This window comes from Anopheles nili, chromosome 3 (assembly GCF_943737925.1).
Source record: "Anopheles nili chromosome 3, idAnoNiliSN_F5_01, whole genome shotgun sequence".
NCBI classification, from domain to species: domain Eukaryota; kingdom Metazoa; phylum Arthropoda; class Insecta; order Diptera; family Culicidae; genus Anopheles; species Anopheles nili.
The window spans coordinates 27,820,830-27,840,447 of NC_071292.1; the positions used below are offsets into that span (position 1 = coordinate 27,820,830).

The 19,618-nt window shown below is 47.5% G+C and overlaps 1 protein-coding gene across 1 annotated transcript in view; it reads right to left on the reverse strand.

Annotated features, from left to right (window-relative positions):
* LOC128723988 (uncharacterized) overlaps nucleotides 1-19,618 on the reverse strand; it is a 119,175-nt gene that overhangs the window by 304 nt on the left and 99,253 nt on the right. Inside the window, exons 7-12 of the mRNA XM_053817753.1 lie at nucleotides 16,372-16,698; nucleotides 5,246-6,223; nucleotides 4,392-5,158; nucleotides 2,390-2,516; nucleotides 2,152-2,281; nucleotides 49-315 (exon numbers count right to left, since the gene is read on the reverse strand). Of these exons, the coding sequence (XP_053673728.1) occupies nucleotides 49-315; nucleotides 2,152-2,281; nucleotides 2,390-2,516; nucleotides 4,392-5,158; nucleotides 5,246-6,223; nucleotides 16,372-16,698 (2,596 nt within the window). The remainder of the gene's footprint in view (nucleotides 1-48; nucleotides 316-2,151; nucleotides 2,282-2,389; nucleotides 2,517-4,391; nucleotides 5,159-5,245; nucleotides 6,224-16,371; nucleotides 16,699-19,618) is intronic.

Genomic DNA, 19,618 nt, shown 5'->3' on the forward strand with positions numbered 1-19,618 from the left:
ACGTTTTTCTTTTTCCATGACCGGATCTGGCTGGTTGAGCCACCGTACCTTATCCGGATCGTTGGCGTCGATGGTGTGGAGCGCGTTGTCGGTTCGGGCCAGCCGGCCAGACAGCGACAGCAGCAGCATCGTGATGTAGCCGACGTCATCGATGTACGATCGGAACTTGGAGGCGTCCGTTGGGCGGACCTTTTGTGTCACCTTCAGCGCGACGTCGTTACCGAGCAGATCGTTCGCGTTGCTTTCCTCCGCGATGTTCGTTTGCTCGTTCGTCAGGACTAGTAGCTTTTTGCCAAGTCGTTGGACAAGTTCCTCCTGAAAGCATGATGTATTAGATAAAATCGTGGATTAATGTCGTTGTTCTTTTAGCGATGATCGAGTGAGAGAGAAACGAATAAAAAGAGCACAAAATAAATGTCAAATCGCAATCCATTTCACGCATTAACACGATTCGATTGCGTTGTGTCAAAAACCAACCAGCCACAACTAGCTGAAGCGTATCAGTTTTGCAGGCAAAAGATGACAAACTGATAGGGCATTAAAGAGCGCACTCAAGAAGCTAAAAACGGTCATCGAAAAATCACGATCACGATCATACGCTACGCGTTACGATTCACTGTCACCTTCACGGTGGTGTTCTCGTAAGAGTTGTTGATCCGTGCTCTTCAAGGACTTCTCAGCTAGCAACAAAAACCGTTCCAAACAAACCCCGGCCACTTTGGCCACCGAAAATTACTTCATCAAACTAAACAACGCCGAATCTACCGTCGGTGTGATTTATCGGGTTGCCTCTCAAGCCAATCCATCAACACTCACACGCGCGGCGGGTCTTAAGAACGTCGTTTCGCAAACTTTACATCATAGTGGTGGCAACCTACTCAACCCGCTGGCGTACCCGCGGAAACGTGGGCAAACACCACGGAACCATCTGAATTATTCGACGGTGTTTGCTGCCCCACCCGGTTTGTTTTTCTTTTTCGGGCTGCTTATTTGCGCACCACTTCCATCCGGTCGGTCGTAGGCCCCAATAAGGTTTTGGATTTGTGTTCAGAACTCCAGCTGCATGTTCAGCTTTAACATTTTACACTTTTTGTTTTACACACCAATCGATGCCGTTGCGATGCCGTAATCGATCGACGGATCCTTCTAGTGACGTTCACCTTCGATGACATCGATGACGGACAACGGGTGATAGCCCAGAAAACGGCCACTGCATCGTTTCACGCCGGTGGGTATTTGTGTGCGAACTTGTGCCCAAACGGCACTACCAACCAACAGTAAAAACCAACATGACCGGGAGCTGCCAAAGCAAACAAAGCCGTCGTGTGTCGTGTCGGAAGGCAGGCAAACTGACTGAGCGAACCACAATCGCAGACAACCACCGTCGTCGTCGTCGTCGTGGATGATGTCCGTGGGTTGGAAACACCGCGCTATCTACCAGATACATGCTCTCGCGCTCAACACGTGACCGTAGGCGAGGTGGGTTGTTTCCACCTATCGCCTACGGATTGCGTTTAGGTGAACTATCCGCCCCTAACGTGGAGGGGTTGAGAGAAAAACTCCTCTTGGCTCTGGTATTTGACGTTTGCCTCAACGCCGATCGCTGGATTCGCTTTTACTCTCCTGTCGCATGTCATCGTGCGTTTGAAATGTGATCCACAAACATCCCAAAACCACACGCTTGCAAGAAAATGCGTCCAACCATCCGTCCGGTAAGTATGCACTTCCGATCGAGCGTGAGATAGGAGCGCTTTCGCTGATTCGACGACGATGATCTGGATTGCATTTCGTGCTTTGTGAACTGTCCTCTCCTTCAATGACACACACCCCTATCTGGGTGGATAGTGGGACACGAGGCGTTTAGCGTGATGCCGTCTTGTTTCACTGCATTATTTGCAATTAGCTTCTCGAGAGCGCGCGTCCATCATTAGTCGAGTGCGGGGACAAAGCAATGTTGTTGTGCCTGGTGTTTCTTAGCCTTTTTAAGCGCGGGCATGCCTTTGTCTGAGTTTTCCAGTGCAACCGGTAAGCCACCGTGTTTCGGGACGGATTGGTACTTTCCATTTCAACCGAAAATTCCAACCCCCCCCCGTTATTGGAGGACGACAAACACGGCAAGTTTCACCAGCAGCAGCAGCACTCCAAACCTACCTTCTTCTTGGTCAGATCACAGCAATCACCGTTGATCAGGGTCATCTCGCGGCTGTAGCGCGTCATCAGCTTGGCCTTCGGTTCCGAGATTTGAAAGTAGGTCGAGCTGGACGTCAGAATATCGAGCGGGCTGCCAACCGCGGCGTGGGGACATTGGAAGAGAAAGCGAAAGTTTTGCGTTAGAGCACTGGCGAGACTTGGTCACTGCGTATCGTTTAGAGCCCAGAACCGTGCTTACCTTTTCGGTGAACCGCCACCGTCTGTTGGCGTTGCGGTCGATGCATCCTTTTTGAGCGGCCGGGGTGCAATCTGGATGTTGAACAGATCGGACACGTAGTCCGATGAGGATTTGAACGTTTTCGGCGCTATCGTGGGGGGAAATGGGACGAGAGGGATAAAATTTCGTCGATTAATAACGGTTGCAGGGGGACTAGAATTTAAGTCAGAAAAACTAAATGCTAAGGACATTTTGTGCCTTGCTGCCGGGAGAGAATAAACCACCTAGTAAACACCACTTCTGGTAATCGGGTTGATGTTGTTTTCCCTGCTTCCGATTCCGAGTAAGGTGGTGTTCCACTCCCACGTAATCGGTGTAACGAAAGAAGAAAAAAATGGAACGTTATGTTACCGTCCGCTTTGCATAAGCCACTTTCTCACGCACGAGTTTTCGTTTTCGTTTGTATCGCCGGGGGTTTATAAACGGATCTTATCCACCCCCTCCGAGGCCGGCTTTTTGTCTGAGAAAAAAAAACACAATGGATCGTTTGGCAACGTACTCGTCGTCGAAGCCGGAGTAGATGGGTGTCGTAAAATGCTCTCCATTGCTTGATTAAAATCCACTATGGTTATTGAGAGTGAGATGGTGTGATTTCGATAGAAAACTAAGCGAAAATTACACGCTCCCGAGCGCTCGATCGCAGTGTGCGGGTGAGGCGCTGTGAAGACATTTCCATTCGCAAGCCGGATCAAAGCAACCGGATAATGAGAACAAGAAACCATTTGCGAAACCGTAAGAAGCTTCTGGAAGGAGGTGATGGATGGCGTAACAAACCACCCCACCACGTTCGGGTTGGACCTAAGCGGCATGCAAATGGAAATTGGCCACGCGTGATTGGCAATGATTGGAAAATTCGCGAAATAAAAAAGGCGTGATACATGCGCCCGGAAGAAATACACCCATCGCATTCGACAGCAAAAAAAAAGTGCGTTAATCAATCAATAAAGTACAAAAAAAATTGACACACACACCGGGAAGCGAATTAAAGCAATTTTAGCCCAGAGCTCGCGGGCAGAGGGAGACCTACTTTCTCCCATTTTGGCGTCATCAACGGGTTTTTCCATTGCGCCCCGGCAGCAGGGTGGGTGTGTTTGCGTTTTTCCGTTCCGGTATTGTTTACAATTTCGTTCGCATTTATGAAGGGTGTGTGCTTTTTTTTGGGTACTTCTCGCCTTGATTCGATGATACCTGTGTGCCGTGCAATTTTGCTCCCCATTAAAACCCACCCATCGCTTCCCAAAACAAACTTTCGATTTTATCGCCACCCTGGCAAGCCCAATCCGCCGATGGGAAAACCACACCACCCGGACTGTCTTGTGGATGGCGAGATGAAAAAACATATACAAAACGGAGAAAAAGAAACACTCGAAAAAACACATGCAACATCTCATTCCAGATGTCCAGATGATGCATCCCCCCAATCGGTGGTGTATTTTTCCTGATGAATGAGTGGGAAAATTCGGTTCACCATTGTGCTGTGTTCTGTGGATTAGTGGATCGTTTTTATGGCGTTGTTCCACCGTGAACGATATATGATGCCCTCCCCCGGCCGGTACAGATCACGCGCACCTTGCGGGAAATTGGACGAGATCGTTAATTGCTCCCCTTCGTTTGGAGAGCTTTTGCTAAGGGCCGTGTCCAACGATTTTCCCCACTCGTTCCACTTTCGCACCGCACATTTACAGCCGGACAGTTTTATGGCACTTCGTGGGGTTTTTTTCTTATAAATGCCTGTCCACCTGTAGCCCGGGGGGTAAGAAATCTGTACCGCCCAGTTCATAATTATAAACTAAACTCAGAGAGACCACGCGCTGTCGGTGGAGATTTTTGTACTAAAAACCCTTTAAGCGCCACTCGAACACGCATTCCATCCGTTGCGTGCCGCCCTATTTATGCATTCCCGGTCACTCATTGCACTGCACTTGCAACAACGGACACACGGTGAAACCCCAAAGCAACTCACCCAGGATGGTGTGCAGCTTATCGGACGGCGACAGTTGACTGACGAGATCGTGCGACAGCTTATCACAATCGATCTCCTCCGGGTGCAGCTTGCGTGGTGTCGGTGGTGGTACTGGTGGCGGTGGTGTCGAGGGTTCCACGCCCACGAAAGCCCGCTGGCCACTATCCCTACCGCTAGGTGGCGTTCCCGGTGCTGGTGGTGATCCTAGCGGACTATTCGTCGTTGACGTCGCAACCGAAACCGTCCCATTCGCCAGATGCTGGCTACCGTAGCTCACTGTGGACAGCACTGGAACCGTATCGACTTCCACCTTCCGACCACAATCGATCGTTAGCTCGGCCACACCCCGACACACACCCCCACTATCTTCCCCGTCGGTTTGTGAGGATGCTTCGGATGTGGGTGCTTGAACACGCAGCACAATCTCCGTGCGCTGGAGTGCCGGTGGATCCTTAACCGTGTCCTCTTTACCGTTGACGATCTCCGGAAGGTTGATTTCCTTCGTCACACGCTCGAAACCGGCAGGTAGTGGTGGTGATCCTGGTGCCCCCAAACGATCGTGCTCGTTGCTTACGGCCACCGGTTGGTTTGGGAAACTTTCACCGGTCTGCTCTTTGGCCACTGGCGCGACAACGTTGGACGACGGCAGCGAAGGCGCATCGTCACGTGTGGACAGACTGGCGGATGAAACTGCACTACCACGGCCGTCGTGGCCATCGCCGGTACACTCCATCGCCGGTGGGCCACCATCCGCTGGGGAAACGGTACTCGCGCCATCACCACCGCACGGTTGCTGTTGGTGTTGGTGCGGTTGTTCGTGATCGACGGCCGCCGGTGGTGCCGCCGGATTGCACACCATCATGCCACAGTTCCACTGTTGCTGTTGCTGCTGCTCGAAATTGGCCGATTTTTCGGAGTTTTCCACGCAATTATGTACAGTTTGTGGTGCCGCCGGCCAGAGGCAGTTGGCGCCGGTTGGTGTACCGTTCAGGGCCGGTGAAGGTGTTGATGGAAGTGGCGGTGGTACGGCATCATCCCCTTGTGGGGTTACTTCACCGTCCGCATCGTCCACCACGGTGTGGTTGATGGATGCGACCGAAGTGAGCGTGCCGTTGGGAACCACCGGAAGTCCCAGGACACCCGGTCCGATCGAGCCGTTGCTGTGCGTGTGATGGTACCCATTACAATGCACATCACCGGTGTCAAGGATTTGCGTTTTCTTCAGATCGAACGATGACTGGGACGTGTACTTCGGTGAAGTGGCCTGCAGCTGCGCCAATGGTGGGCTACAGTTTCCACCGTTGCCGGTGAACGCCAGCGGGGGTGGTGGGGCCGGAAGGGACACCACTGGGTCGCGATCCGATCGCGCTTCCGGCACCGAGGACGAGCTGCTAAAGTTGAACAGCGACTTGAGGCTGTTGGCGGTCGCGATGATCGGTGCCGAGTGGGGGCTTCCGTGCTTCGGTTTATGATGGTTGTTGATGCTGTTGATGCTGTTGTTGTTGTTGATGTTGCTACTGTTGTTGTTGTTGTTGTTGTTGTTGTTGTTCGTGGTGGTGTTGGTGGAGTAGAGCGAATACTTCACACCGGGCGGAAGCACGTCCGGCAGGTTGCACTTGGGTGAGGTGATGATTTCCTCCGGAAAAGCGTCGTGCCCACCAGCGGCTCCACCGTTCGTGTGGGTGGTAGTTCCACCCCCACCGACACCGTTGCTGTTGTGGTTGATGCAGTCCTCGTTGGAGGTGAGCGTCAGCTTGTAGCTGCCATGGTCCGGGTCGGAGTGCAGCTTATCGCGCGGCTGCCTCGGCAGGTACGATGCCTTCGAGTTGCTCCTAGAAAATAGGGGTGTGAGATAAAGGAACGGAGAACGGAAAATTGTTGATTAATAATCGCACTCGGTTGTCGGTATGCCCCCACGTTTTCCTCCCAACGGTATTGCGCGCACAAGCGTACATCTAAAAGAGGTTTCCCGTCGACCGGCTAAAGCTGCTCTCGCATGTACAAGGCGCGAATGGTGAATGCGAGAAGCAAAACGTTCGCTGAAAACCTCGTTCACATTTTTGGAGAAGAAATTCAAACCGCACACACCACACGAACTGGGTCCTCCCCCTTCCTTCCTAAACTTGCTTTTGGGCCTTGCCCTTTTCTCTCACCTTGTGGGGCGCTTTTTGCCTGCCGTCCCAAGTGATCAGCAACAGAGACCCAAAGTTTGGGGCTTCCGAAATCATGCCTCGAATACTACCACCTACTTCCGACAATTAACCGTTTCGTATGATCATTTTCTACATCATCATTAGGGGGGGGATAGTCTGTAGTTTGGGATGCCTTTTTACTCATTTTCTCTCTCTCTCTCTCTCTCTCTTTCTCAGCTAGTTTCCATCTTTTCGGTCAGCCAGCGAACGAGCGGATCGCAAGGAAATACGTCGAAAATTAATGGACCACATAAAAAATGAACTAAGACGAACGGATTAACGGGATTCGTTGTGGTTCTAATTGGATTGGAGCTTGGATTGCCATAGGTTGAAACAAAGGGGGAGAGAGAGAGAGAGAGCGAGAAAGAATATGCGTGTGCCGCCCGCTGTCCTTAATGAGCTCGATGGAATTGAATTCGCGCCGACGAAATTCAGCCTGACAATATTTTGGTTCGGTCGTCAATAAATTGAGTTGTTGAGTTGGAAGAGCATGCCTTAGAGACTGGCTTGTTAATATTTGTATAGTTGTTTTATATTTTTAAGATTATTTTTAATGTAAACCGTTGTAAAATTGAGTGAAATGTGGATTTTCGTGAGCATGTTTTTCACATCACGTTGTTGTGGTTTTAACAAACGATAAACAATCATGCAGAAGAAAAAAAATATACCCAAAATTATAGTTGCTTTACATACACATTTTTTAAGTTTGCAGTACGCAACAATCTGTTTTGTTCACAGCATTCGAAAAGCAAGCAAAAACTAACATTTTCAATTGACTACACTTGAGAGCATTGACTTAGGGAGCAGACGAAACGCTTCAGTAAACGCTTCGCTTAGCAACATATATTGAAATGCGCTACATATTGCCTACTTTCAGGCGTGTACTAAACAAACAGTTTTAGTACACGAGATGGCTCCGTTGGTGCATGCAAGTAGCGATTTAATGACAAATGCACATCTTCCTCATTTTGTAACAATCACATTCGTCTCTCTAGGGCAGGTGATCTATCGATGCAATTGATAACATTTAAAGTAGACATTAAGTTTTTTTTTAGTAGGACAATGAATGTGCATACGCTGGCGTAGTGTCAATTGTCTCAAGTGTAGATTTTACGCTATCATTGATTTACTAGCCAAGGCATGTTCGACGTCACATTTAAACGCCACATATACAAACTGTGTCTCTTCATTTCCCATACACTTCAGGCGTGGAAAAAAAAGCTTGCTACCACAGGGGGAAAAACGCTCTCCAATAGGGACAGTGACAAATCAATGTTTAATTAACGATATTCATGAGTAACCGGTTTGCAATACAGAACTATTATTTAGTTCGAGATATAATAATTTATCACTGAATGCATTGCTCAAATAATTATGTGAAGAAATAACATATATCAAGCATAAAAAGGCTTTTCATGCCCAAGCCAGAAATCAGAGCTAATCAATTGATGATTTCAAGTAATGGAATGGATAAAGAAAACCGAACGTGTGATACAATGATAGTAAAGCTGGTTTTCATTTTCATCAAGGCCGGATATTTGGCCATGGTTTACTTATTCCTTCCGTCAATGTGCTTCATTGTCCCATCCCGAACCCAGGAGGGAGCGATGGTGGAGTTCAATGGCAAGGTGACGACGGTAGAAAATAAAATCTATGCTTAATTTAAAACACAGTGTGAAATGATGAGAAAGTGATCATGCGAGCTCGCATGGAGAAAAAAAAAACGTGTGGTGTGAACCGAATGAAATCTACCAGAGAAAAATAAAACTCCCTCCATGCATATGCGATGGGGCACATAAACGCTGTCCAGACGGTGATGATTCCTTTGTTTGGTCTTTATTTCTCGCCTGGAATTTCACGCAATTGCAGCCGCTTGGACTGTTTTCTTCAATTTTTACGAGTTTTTACGAACACGAGAATCGCTCACCAAATCGTTTGATTAGCTTCGGGATGGATGCCATTTGGGTGGGTTATAAAAGAAAGCAATTGTTGTGACACATTTTACACTATTTTTTGTTTGGCTAAAGATGCTTTCCAAGCAGCTATAGAAGAAAGCTTGCGAGCCACAGATCTCAGTCACGCGTGCTGTCACACGTGGTCACGAATTGGGTGACATGAATACACTTGCAGTGGACCTAGAAATATAGGTATTTTTCTTTTCAAATGAAACTATTCTTCAACCTATGGCAAAGGCACGCTTTAAACAATGTGTGCAATAAGAAGTGTGTATTGAAAACAAAAGGGTGCGCCACAAGAAACTTATCATTTATCACGTTGCATTCCGTTTTCTTTTTCGTTCAACCTCCCACTTTGACGCACTACGGTTTGAAATTGTGCGAATACTTTCTGTTATGGAACAGGGAAGGAAAACAACGTGCTTCCAACAACCGGGATGACGATATTTGGGATAGGTAGGATGTTTGTTCTCTCAAGATTCACGAGGCACTCGAAATGCTGAACGAGAGTAAATGTGATGATAAATGGTGGAACTTTATCAAGATATCACTACTGCACTCAAGTTTTTTTTGTTAGGCTTAATAAGATATCAGCGAGGTATCGACATGTATATAAAAGAGCACCGTGCAATATCATCCCCGACAAATGATGCCGTACGGGCAACGATTCAGCAGCAAATGTAATCGGTTTCAAAAGTGATAGGCAATACGTCACAGGCCTTTGAAAAATAGTAAAGTGAAGTGAAACAAATTTGTGCAAAATGGTTGTGATAATTATTCAACGGTGGTCTCGTGTGGCGCTAGTTATGGGTATGCTGTTATATTTAGTAGATGCATCTGCTATCTTCATGTGCCCAAAGATCGCTAGTGAGAGTGTGACGAACGCTGCTTCCATTTACGCACTACCTCATAGTCAAACGGGGTACGTGACATGTGTAGGAAGAATAAAAATTGAAGCGCATTGTCCTGAGGGATCTACCTGGAATGACATAGTGAAAACATGCGAACGCAATGTGGAGTGTGTTGGATGCAGTCACGAGCGTTCAAGAAGAAATACTGCAATAGATACTGTGACGACTTGTGCGTCGGTCTGTCCTCAAGTTTTCGATCCACGAAATCTTGTGCTCATACCACATACTACCTGCAGCAGATATAATCTTTGTGTACTTGGACTGATGCTGACTGTTTCGTGCCCAAACAATTTAAGATTCAATCACGAGAAATGTGAATGTGACTTCAAAGAAAATGTATATTGCGCAGATGAAGATCCTACTACAACCACGGGAACGGAAGAGCCATCAAGTGTTTCGCCGGTTTCGGAATCCACGACAGCAGAACCAACAACAGAAGATTCTACCACTGAAGAATCCACAACGGAGCTTTCAACCGAGGCACCTGTGACCGATTCAACGACAGAAGAGTCTACTGTAGAGTCCACAACAGAAGATTCTACCACTGAAGAATCCACAACGGAGCTTTCAACCGAAGCACCTGTGACCGATTCAACGACAGAAGACTCTACTGTAGAATCCACAACAGAAGATTCAACCACTGAAGAATCCACAACGGAGCTTTCAACCGAAGCACCTGTGACCGATTCAACTACAGAAGAGTCTACTGTTGAGTCCACAACAGAAGATTCTACCACTGAAGAATCCACAACAGAGCTTTCCACCGAAGCAGCGACGTCTGAGCCAACGACGGAAGAGTCTACTGTCGAGTCCACAACAGAAGATTCTACCACTGAAGAATCCACAACAGAGCTTTCCACCGAAGCAGCGACGTCTGAACCAACGACGGAAGAGTCTACTGTTGAGTCCACAACAGAAGATTCTACCACTGAAGAATCCACAACAGAGCTTTCCACCGAAGCACCGACGTCTGAGCCAACGACAGAAGAGTCCATTGTCGAGTCCACAACAGAAGATTCAACCACTGAAGAATCCACAACAGAGCTTTCCACCGAAGCACCGACGTCTGAGCCATCGACAGAAGAGTCTACTGTTGAGTCCACAACAGAAGATTCTACCACTGAAGAATCCACAACGGAGCTTTCAACCGAAGCCCCTGTGACCGATTCAACGACGGAAGAGTCTACTGTTGAGTCCACAACAGAAGATTCAACCACTGAAGAATCCACAACGGAGCTTTCGACGGAAGCACCTGTGACCGATTCAACGACAGAAGAGTCCACTGTTGAGTCCACAACAGAAGATTCAACCACTGAAGAATCCACAACAGAGCTTTCCACCGAAGCACCGACGTCTGAGCCATCGACAGAAGAGTCTACTGTCGAGTCCACAACAGAAGATTCAACCACTGAAGAATCAACAACAGAGCTTTCGACGGAAGCACCGACGTCTGAGCCAACGACAGAAGAGTCTACTGTCGAGTCCACAACAGAAGATTCTACCACTGAAGAATCCACAACGGAGCTTTCAACCGAAGCCCCTGTGACCGATTCAACGACGGAAGAGTCTACTGTTGAGTCCACAACAGAAGATTCAACCACTGAAGAATCCACAACGGAGCTTTCGACGGAAGCACCTGTGACCGATTCAACGACAGAAGAGTCCACTGTTGAGTCCACAACAGAAGATTCAACCACTGAAGAATCCACAACAGAGCTTTCCACCGAAGCACCGACGTCTGAGCCATCGACAGAAGAGTCTACTGTCGAGTCCACAACAGAAGATTCTACCACTGAAGAATCCACAACAGAGCTTTCCACCGAAGCACCGACGTCTGAGCCAACGACAGAAGAGTCCACTGTCGAGTCCACAACAGAAGATTCAACCACTGAAGAATCCACAACGGAGCTTTCGACGGAAGCACCTGTGACCGATTCAACGACAGAAGAGTCCACTGTTGAGTCCACAACAGAAGATTCAACCACTGAAGAATCCACAACAGAGCTTTCCACCGAAGCACCGACGTCTGAGCCAACGACAGAAGAGTCCACTGTCGAGTCCACAACAGAAGATTCAACCACTGAAGAATCCACAACAGAGCTTTCCACCGAAGCACCGACGTCTGAGCCATCGACAGAAGAGTCTACTGTTGAGTCCACAACAGAAGATTCTACCACTGAAGAATCCACAACGGAGCTTTCAACCGAAGCCCCTGTGACCGATTCAACGACAGAAGAGTCCACTGTTGAGTCCACAACAGAAGATTCAACCACTGAAGAATCCACAACGGAGCTTTCAACCGAAGCACCAGTGACCGATTCAACGACAGAAGAGACTATTGTCGAGTCCACAACAGAAGATTCAACCACTGAAGAATCCACAACGGAGCTTTCCACCGAAGCACCGACGTCTGAGCCAACGACAGAAGAGTCTACTGTTGAGTCCACAACAGAAGATTCAACCACTGAAGAATCCACAACGGAGCTTTCAACCGAAGCACCAGTGACCGATTCAACGACAGAAGAGTCCACTGTTGAGTCCACAACAGAAGATTCAACCACTGAAGAATCCACAACGGAGCTTTCAACCGAAGCACCGACGTCTGAGCCAACGACAGAAGAGTCCACTGTCGAGTCCACAACAGAAGATTCAACCACTGAAGAATCCACAACAGAGCTTTCCACCGAAGCACCGACGTCTGAGCCATCGACAGAAGAGTCTACTGTTGAGTCCACAACAGAAGATTCAACCACTGAAGAATCCACAACGGAGCTTTCGACGGAAGCACCAGTGACCGATTCAACGACAGAAGAGACTATTGTCGAGTCCACAACAGAAGATTCAACCACTGAAGAATCCACAACGGAGCTTTCAACCGAAGCACCTGTGACCGATTCAACGACGGAAGAGTCTACTGTTGAGTCCACAACAGAAGATTCAACCACTGAAGAATCCACAACAGAGCTTTCGACGGAAGCACCTGTGACCGATTCAACGACGGAAGAGTCTACTGTTGAGTCCACAACAGAAGATTCTACCACTGAAGAATCCACAACAGAGCTTTCTACCGAAGCACCGACGTCTGAGCCAACGACGGAAGAGTCCACTGTTGAGTCCACAACAGAAGATTCTACCACTGAAGAATCCACAACAGAGCTTTCAACCGAAGCACCGACGTCTGAACCAACGACGGAAGAGTCTACTGTCGAGTCCACAACAGAAGATTCTACCACTGAAGAATCCACAACGGAACTTTCAACCGAAGCACCTGTGACCGATTCAACGACAGAAGAGTCCACTGTTGAATCCACAACAGAAGATTCAACCACTGAAGAATCCACAACGGAGCTTTCAACCGAAGCACCTGTGACCGATTCAACGACAGAAGAGTCTACTGTAGAATCCACAACAGAAGATTCTACCACTGAAGAATCCACAACGGAGCTTTCAACCGAAGCACCGACGTCTGAGCCATCGACAGAAGAGTCTACTGTTGAGTCCACAACAGAAGATTCAACCACTGAAGAATCCACAACGGAGCTTTCGACGGAAGCACCAGTGACCGATTCAACGACAGAAGAGACTATTGTCGAGTCCACAACAGAAGATTCAACCACTGAAGAATCCACAACGGAGCTTTCAACCGAAGCACCTGTGACCGATTCAACGACAGAAGAGTCTACTGTCGAGTCCACAACAGAAGATTCAACCACTGAAGAATCCACAACGGAGCTTTCAACCGAAGCACCTGTGACCGATTCAACGACAGAAGAGTCCACTGTTGAATCCACAACAGAAGATTCAACCACTGAAAAATCCACAACGGAGCTTTCAACCGAAGCAGCGACGTCTGAGCCAACGACGGAAGAGTCTACTGTTGAGTCCACAACAGAAGATTCAACCACTGAAGAATCCACAACAGAGCTTTCCACCGAAGCACCGACGTCTGAGCCATCGACAGAAGAGTCTACTGTTGAGTCCACAACAGAAGATTCTACCACTGAAGAATCCACAACAGAGCTTTCCACCGAAGCAGCGACGTCTGAGCCAACGACGGAAGAGTCTACTGTCGAGTCCACAACAGAAGATTCTACCACTGAAGAATCCACAACAGAGCTTTCCACCGAAGCAGCGACGTCTGAACCAACGACGGAAGAGTCTACTGTTGAGTCCACAACAGAAGATTCTACCACTGAAGAATCCACAACAGAGCTTTCCACCGAAGCACCGACGTCTGAGCCAACGACAGAAGAGTCCATTGTCGAGTCCACAACAGAAGATTCAACCACTGAAGAATCCACAACAGAGCTTTCCACCGAAGCACCGACGTCTGAGCCATCGACAGAAGAGTCTACTGTTGAGTCCACAACAGAAGATTCTACCACTGAAGAATCCACAACGGAGCTTTCAACCGAAGCCCCTGTGACCGATTCAACGACGGAAGAGTCTACTGTTGAGTCCACAACAGAAGATTCAACCACTGAAGAATCCACAACGGAGCTTTCGACGGAAGCACCTGTGACCGATTCAACGACAGAAGAGTCCACTGTTGAGTCCACAACAGAAGATTCAACCACTGAAGAATCCACAACAGAGCTTTCCACCGAAGCACCGACGTCTGAGCCATCGACAGAAGAGTCTACTGTCGAGTCCACAACAGAAGATTCAACCACTGAAGAATCAACAACAGAGCTTTCGACGGAAGCACCGACGTCTGAGCCAACGACAGAAGAGTCTACTGTCGAGTCCACAACAGAAGATTCAACCACTGAAGAATCCACAACGGAGCTTTCGACGGAAGCACCGACGTCTGAGCCAACGACGGAAGAATCTACTGTCGAGTCCACAACAGAAGATTCTACCACTGAAGAATCCACAACAGAGCTTTCCACCGAAGCACCGACGTCTGAGCCAACGACAGAAGAGTCCACTGTCGAGTCCACAACAGAAGATTCAACCACTGAAGAATCCACAACGGAGCTTTCGACGGAAGCACCTGTGACCGATTCAACGACAGAAGAGTCTACTGTAGAATCCACAACAGAAGATTCAACCACTGAAGAATCCACAACGGAGCTTTCGACGGAAGCACCTGTGACCGATTCAACGACAGAAGAGACTATTGTCGAGTCCACAACAGAAGATTCAACCACTGAAGAATCCACAACGGAGCTTTCAACCGAAGCACCTGTGACCGATTCAACGACAGAAGAGTCTACTGTCGAGTCCACAACAGAAGATTCAACCACTGAAGAATCCACAACGGAGCTTTCAACCGAAGCACCTGTGACCGATTCAACGACAGAAGAGTCTACTGTCGAGTCCACAACAGAAGATTCAACCACTGAAGAATCCACAACGGAGCTTTCAACCGAAGCACCTGTGACCGATTCAACGACAGAAGAGTCCACTGTTGAATCCACAACAGAAGATTCAACCACTGAAAAATCCACAACAGAGCTTTCCACCGAAGCACCGACGTCTGAGCCATCGACAGAAGAGTCTACTGTTGAGTCCACAACAGAAGATTCTACCACTGAAGAATCCACAACGGAGCTTTCGACGGAAGCACCTGTGACCGATTCAACGACAGAAGAGTCTACTGTAGAATCCACAACAGAAGATTCTACCACTGAAGAATCCACAACGGAGCTTTCAACCGAAGCACCGACGTCTGAGCCATCGACAGAAGAGTCTACTGTTGAGTCCACAACAGAAGATTCAACCACTGAAGAATCCACAACGGAGCTTTCGACGGAAGCACCAGTGACCGATTCAACGACAGAAGAGACTATTGTCGAGTCCACAACAGAAGATTCAACCACTGAAGAATCCACAACGGAGCTTTCAACCGAAGCACCTGTGACCGATTCAACGACAGAAGAGTCTACTGTCGAGTCCACAACAGAAGATTCAACCACTGAAGAATCCACAACGGAGCTTTCAACCGAAGCACCTGTGACCGATTCAACGACAGAAGAGTCCACTGTTGAATCCACAACAGAAGATTCAACCACTGAAAAATCCACAACAGAGCTTTCCACCGAAGCACCGACGTCTGAGCCATCGACAGAAGAGTCTACTGTTGAGTCCACAACAGAAGATTCTACCACTGAAGAATCCACAACGGAGCTTTCGACGGAAGCACCTGTGACCGATTCAACGACAGAAGAGTCTACTGTAGAATCCACAACAGAAGATTCTACCACTGAAGAATCCACAACGGAGCTTTCAACCGAAGCACCTGTGACCGAGTCTTCCGTCGGGTCCACGACTGATTCTACGACCGAAAAAGAATCTACCACAGAACTTTCAACTTCTAGTTCTGCAACTACCGAAATAACAACAGAGATATCATTTTCAACCGTTACGGACAGTTCAACCTTTCCACAGATTTCATCAAGCACTGAAAGCGTTCCCGTTACAGGACCACAAATCCTCAAGGAAGTATCGAAAGCTTTCGGAAAAATTTCGAGTATTTTTGAGACCTTAGCTAAGATTTTTGCTTCAAGTATCTCAAATAATCAATCGTAACATAGATACTACTACACATGTATCATCATAGAATTTTGTAAAAAAATAACTTAAAAACGACCAAAAAAGTTTGTATATTTGACAAATTATATAAGAAAAGAGAAAACAATATAGTTTCCTCTTTTATATGTATACCAAAAGATCTAAAACTTATGAAATTTTATTTAAAATTGCACCATAAAATGCCGAAAGAAAACATCAAAAGCAAAACAACAAACACGAACAATTTAAATATGGCAAAAATCCTTAACAACTCCCAAATGAAACAAGAGCGAACACATTCAAGCAATTACAAAGCGCTGTTGTAAATACACACTTAAAGCCAAAAACGATGCCAAACGCCACACACACACAAACGCACACAGTAATTGGACTGATTTCAACTTACGCTAAGTCGATAGTACGCTTCGCCCGGAAAGGGATAGGTATTTTTGGGCTCAAAATCTCCAGCCAGTTTCGCGAAGCCGAATGGCTCGCAGAGGAAGAAGACGATGCGACGGAACAGGCAGACAAAGAGCCGTACTCTTCCTCGCCATCGACGCCACCGGTGTCGTCATCGCTGCTAACCGCGTAGTTTCCACCGTGACGACAGTTTAGGGAATAGGAAACGGGCGTACCACCGGTGTCGGAGCGTTTGCCTCGATCATCCGGCCGAATCGATACCGGAGAAGGAGGATTTGTCACGTGGTAAACGTAGTAATCTTTGCTGGAGTAGCTGAAAATTCCGGAAAACCGCACGCACGATCGAGACACGTCACGCATCGTGTATCGGTGATCGGTGTTTGATTTTTGTTCATAGCGAGTGTAGCATGTTTGGATGTAACCCAAGATATGGGGTGGTAGAGCATGGTTGCAAGTGTTGCAAGAGTAATGATGTTGGAGCAAAATTAAAAGGAGAGAAAAAAAAAACATTAAGAGACAAAACAAAACAGATTCAAATATTAAAAAAAGCCATATTTTAAGGAGCGGTAATTTTGGGTTTACAATATAAGCGCGATGCATACTTGGATTGTCACATACTACTGCACTGTATGCATTGCATACTTGGATAACATGCCACGCACCAAAAAAATGTGCCGAAAACGTTCGATTTCATTCAACAAGGGAAACGGAATTAAATCCACACATGCATTTCCACACAAGCACTCTCATGGTTGGGTAGAGATTCCGATGGCTGAACACTTCTCGCTCATTTTCCACCCCTTCGAAGAGCTTGTTTCGGGAATCGGAGAGGTGTTTATTTTCGTTTTCGTTGTTTATTATTTGCGTTTCAAAATCTAGCGCCGGAGTAGCCTTCAACGACGAAACCTTGCGTCTCTCCATGTGCTAGCATTGCTACCTAAATGCTAAACTCTACCTAACGCTAGACCTGCAGCGCAGATGCGAACTGACCTCGTTAACAGCCTTCCCGCGCGGGGAAACGCTACTATAACCCTAGCAGGTTGCATGTGCACGTGAGTTTGGGAGGCAAGAAGAGTCAATAAAGAGAGACTCACATGCTGGAATAATCGGAAGTGTGTTGTTTTTCGTCTCAATGATTTAGATGGTCCTGTTTTCGTTTGCTTGATAACCGAGGTTATTTTCTTCAAACATCGGCAGCCTCTAAAGGCTCCATTGAAGAGAGCACGTGCGCCAAATGGGAAAGCAGCTTAGCCGCGAGGGCGCTGTTAGTGAATTCAACGTGACAGTGACCATACGTTTTCGATGTCTCGAACTTCGTCTCGGAATGTGGACAGATGCTACCAAAGCTGATCTTTTGGCGCAAAAAAAACACACACACAACGAGCTCAGTTTTGCGATACAACACAGCAAAGTCAAAGGGCAAACCGACACGATCATGCGGCTGGGAAAGAAAGTTGCTCGTGGAAGGAAAATTTCTCACCATCACCGCGTCGTGTGTACGCGATCGGCATCGATGTGTGAGATTTAACGCCTTTCGCGATCGCGCGATCGGTGACTTAGATGTCCTCTACGCTACACCACCGTCAGTGAAACATGTCACCCCTTTTCGAACCGGTAGTAACGAGGGAAGCCACGGGACACAGCGCGTTCGTCTCGCGTCTTATCTTTACGGCTAATCTGCCGCCAACGGTGCATCATCATCGCGAGTTCGAGTTTTCGCCGTGTCAACCATGCCAACCGGGCCGCGTATAACGATCCTGGTCGGATGAAGCGGAACCGATTTCGTCGAACGTCACCCTTTTGGAGCGTTTTTTTTTCGAAAGATCGCCAACAATAGGAACCGCTCACGTGACAGTCGGGACAGCCGGGAGATCCGTCAAAAGGCCGGAGGTCTTCGCGGCCCGGATGGCGTCAAATTTTTCCAACTCGACCACTTTCGGTTCGTTTAATGAAGCGGTCCGATGGAAGGCTGATCGGTTCGTTCAAAACAGTTGTTCCGCTTGCGTTAGGCCGCGCGCACTGTCGCTTACACGCGCGGGGATACAACATAAACGGGCTTAGGAATTATCGCTAATTTGTGAGCCGGCGCGAACGGGTGATTCCTTTCGAGAAGTGATCTGCCCGGGGCTATTATGCCATTGGCTGAGGTTAGCGTCTGTGTGCCCTGGGGATGGCGATTTGCTCTTAGCGATTGAACGTAGCCTGTGCAACAGGACAACGATCGAAAATGACGGCGATTGGTTTGATGAAGCACGCGGAATGACATTAACCGAAGCAACACGGATACGGCTTTACTTCTATACAGCAAACTGAGTAATCTTTTCACAACAGGTCAAACATAATTCTTCATAAGCTCTTAAACCATCTTTCTTTAAGATATAAATTACACATTTGATTTTACCTTCTTAAACATTAAGAGGTAGAAAATATTAGTTACAGCCTATAATAAAGGCTTAGAGCTTGAGATAAAACGGTTTAATTATTTATAAAGGTGAGTGCTTTGATAACCATATAACGGTAAAATGAAATCGATTGATCAATTAATAAACTCATTTATTTTGTACATTAAAATGTGTACACAAATTAACAACCGTGTATCGCTGTACCATACCGTTCTGCGGCACTGAAATCCACATTCTGGTCAATGCCACTTAACGCGATTGTAATCGAATGTGGCTCAAAAACCGGACTCCATTTAACCCACTCTTGAACACCCGGAGACGTGCACAGGTACGTCCGGTCTCCGAACACTATGAGCTAGGTGCGTGCAACGCAAATGGCCGATTGGCGTGTTTCCATCGGCTTACCAGTGGCTGACCAGTGTGTTTACAATTCATAAAAACTGCCACACTGTCGAATGTCCTAAGGCTCAACTTGATCTAGTATCAACGGCCAGATCCAGACCACCGCCAACGGGGACGGTATGCACGAGTTCTTACACACGATCGTGACCGGTTAATGAGATTATGTTGCTTCTGCAGTGGGTGGCTTTTGATCTGCACGCTGCTAGCCAGTCACGCTATGGTTCGGCTTCTCCTTCATCATAGCGTTGTCTTTCTTGTGCTATTAAAAAGCAGGCACACAAATCATTCGGTTTGTGGAAAAAAACCAGGGCTAAGAACTGACTTAAACACCTTGCTAATATACGTGAACGTGGTCTATGAAACCTATGCTTCCATAAGCATAAAACTCCTCGCAATTTGCACGGATAGAAAAAACGCACGTAATACCTT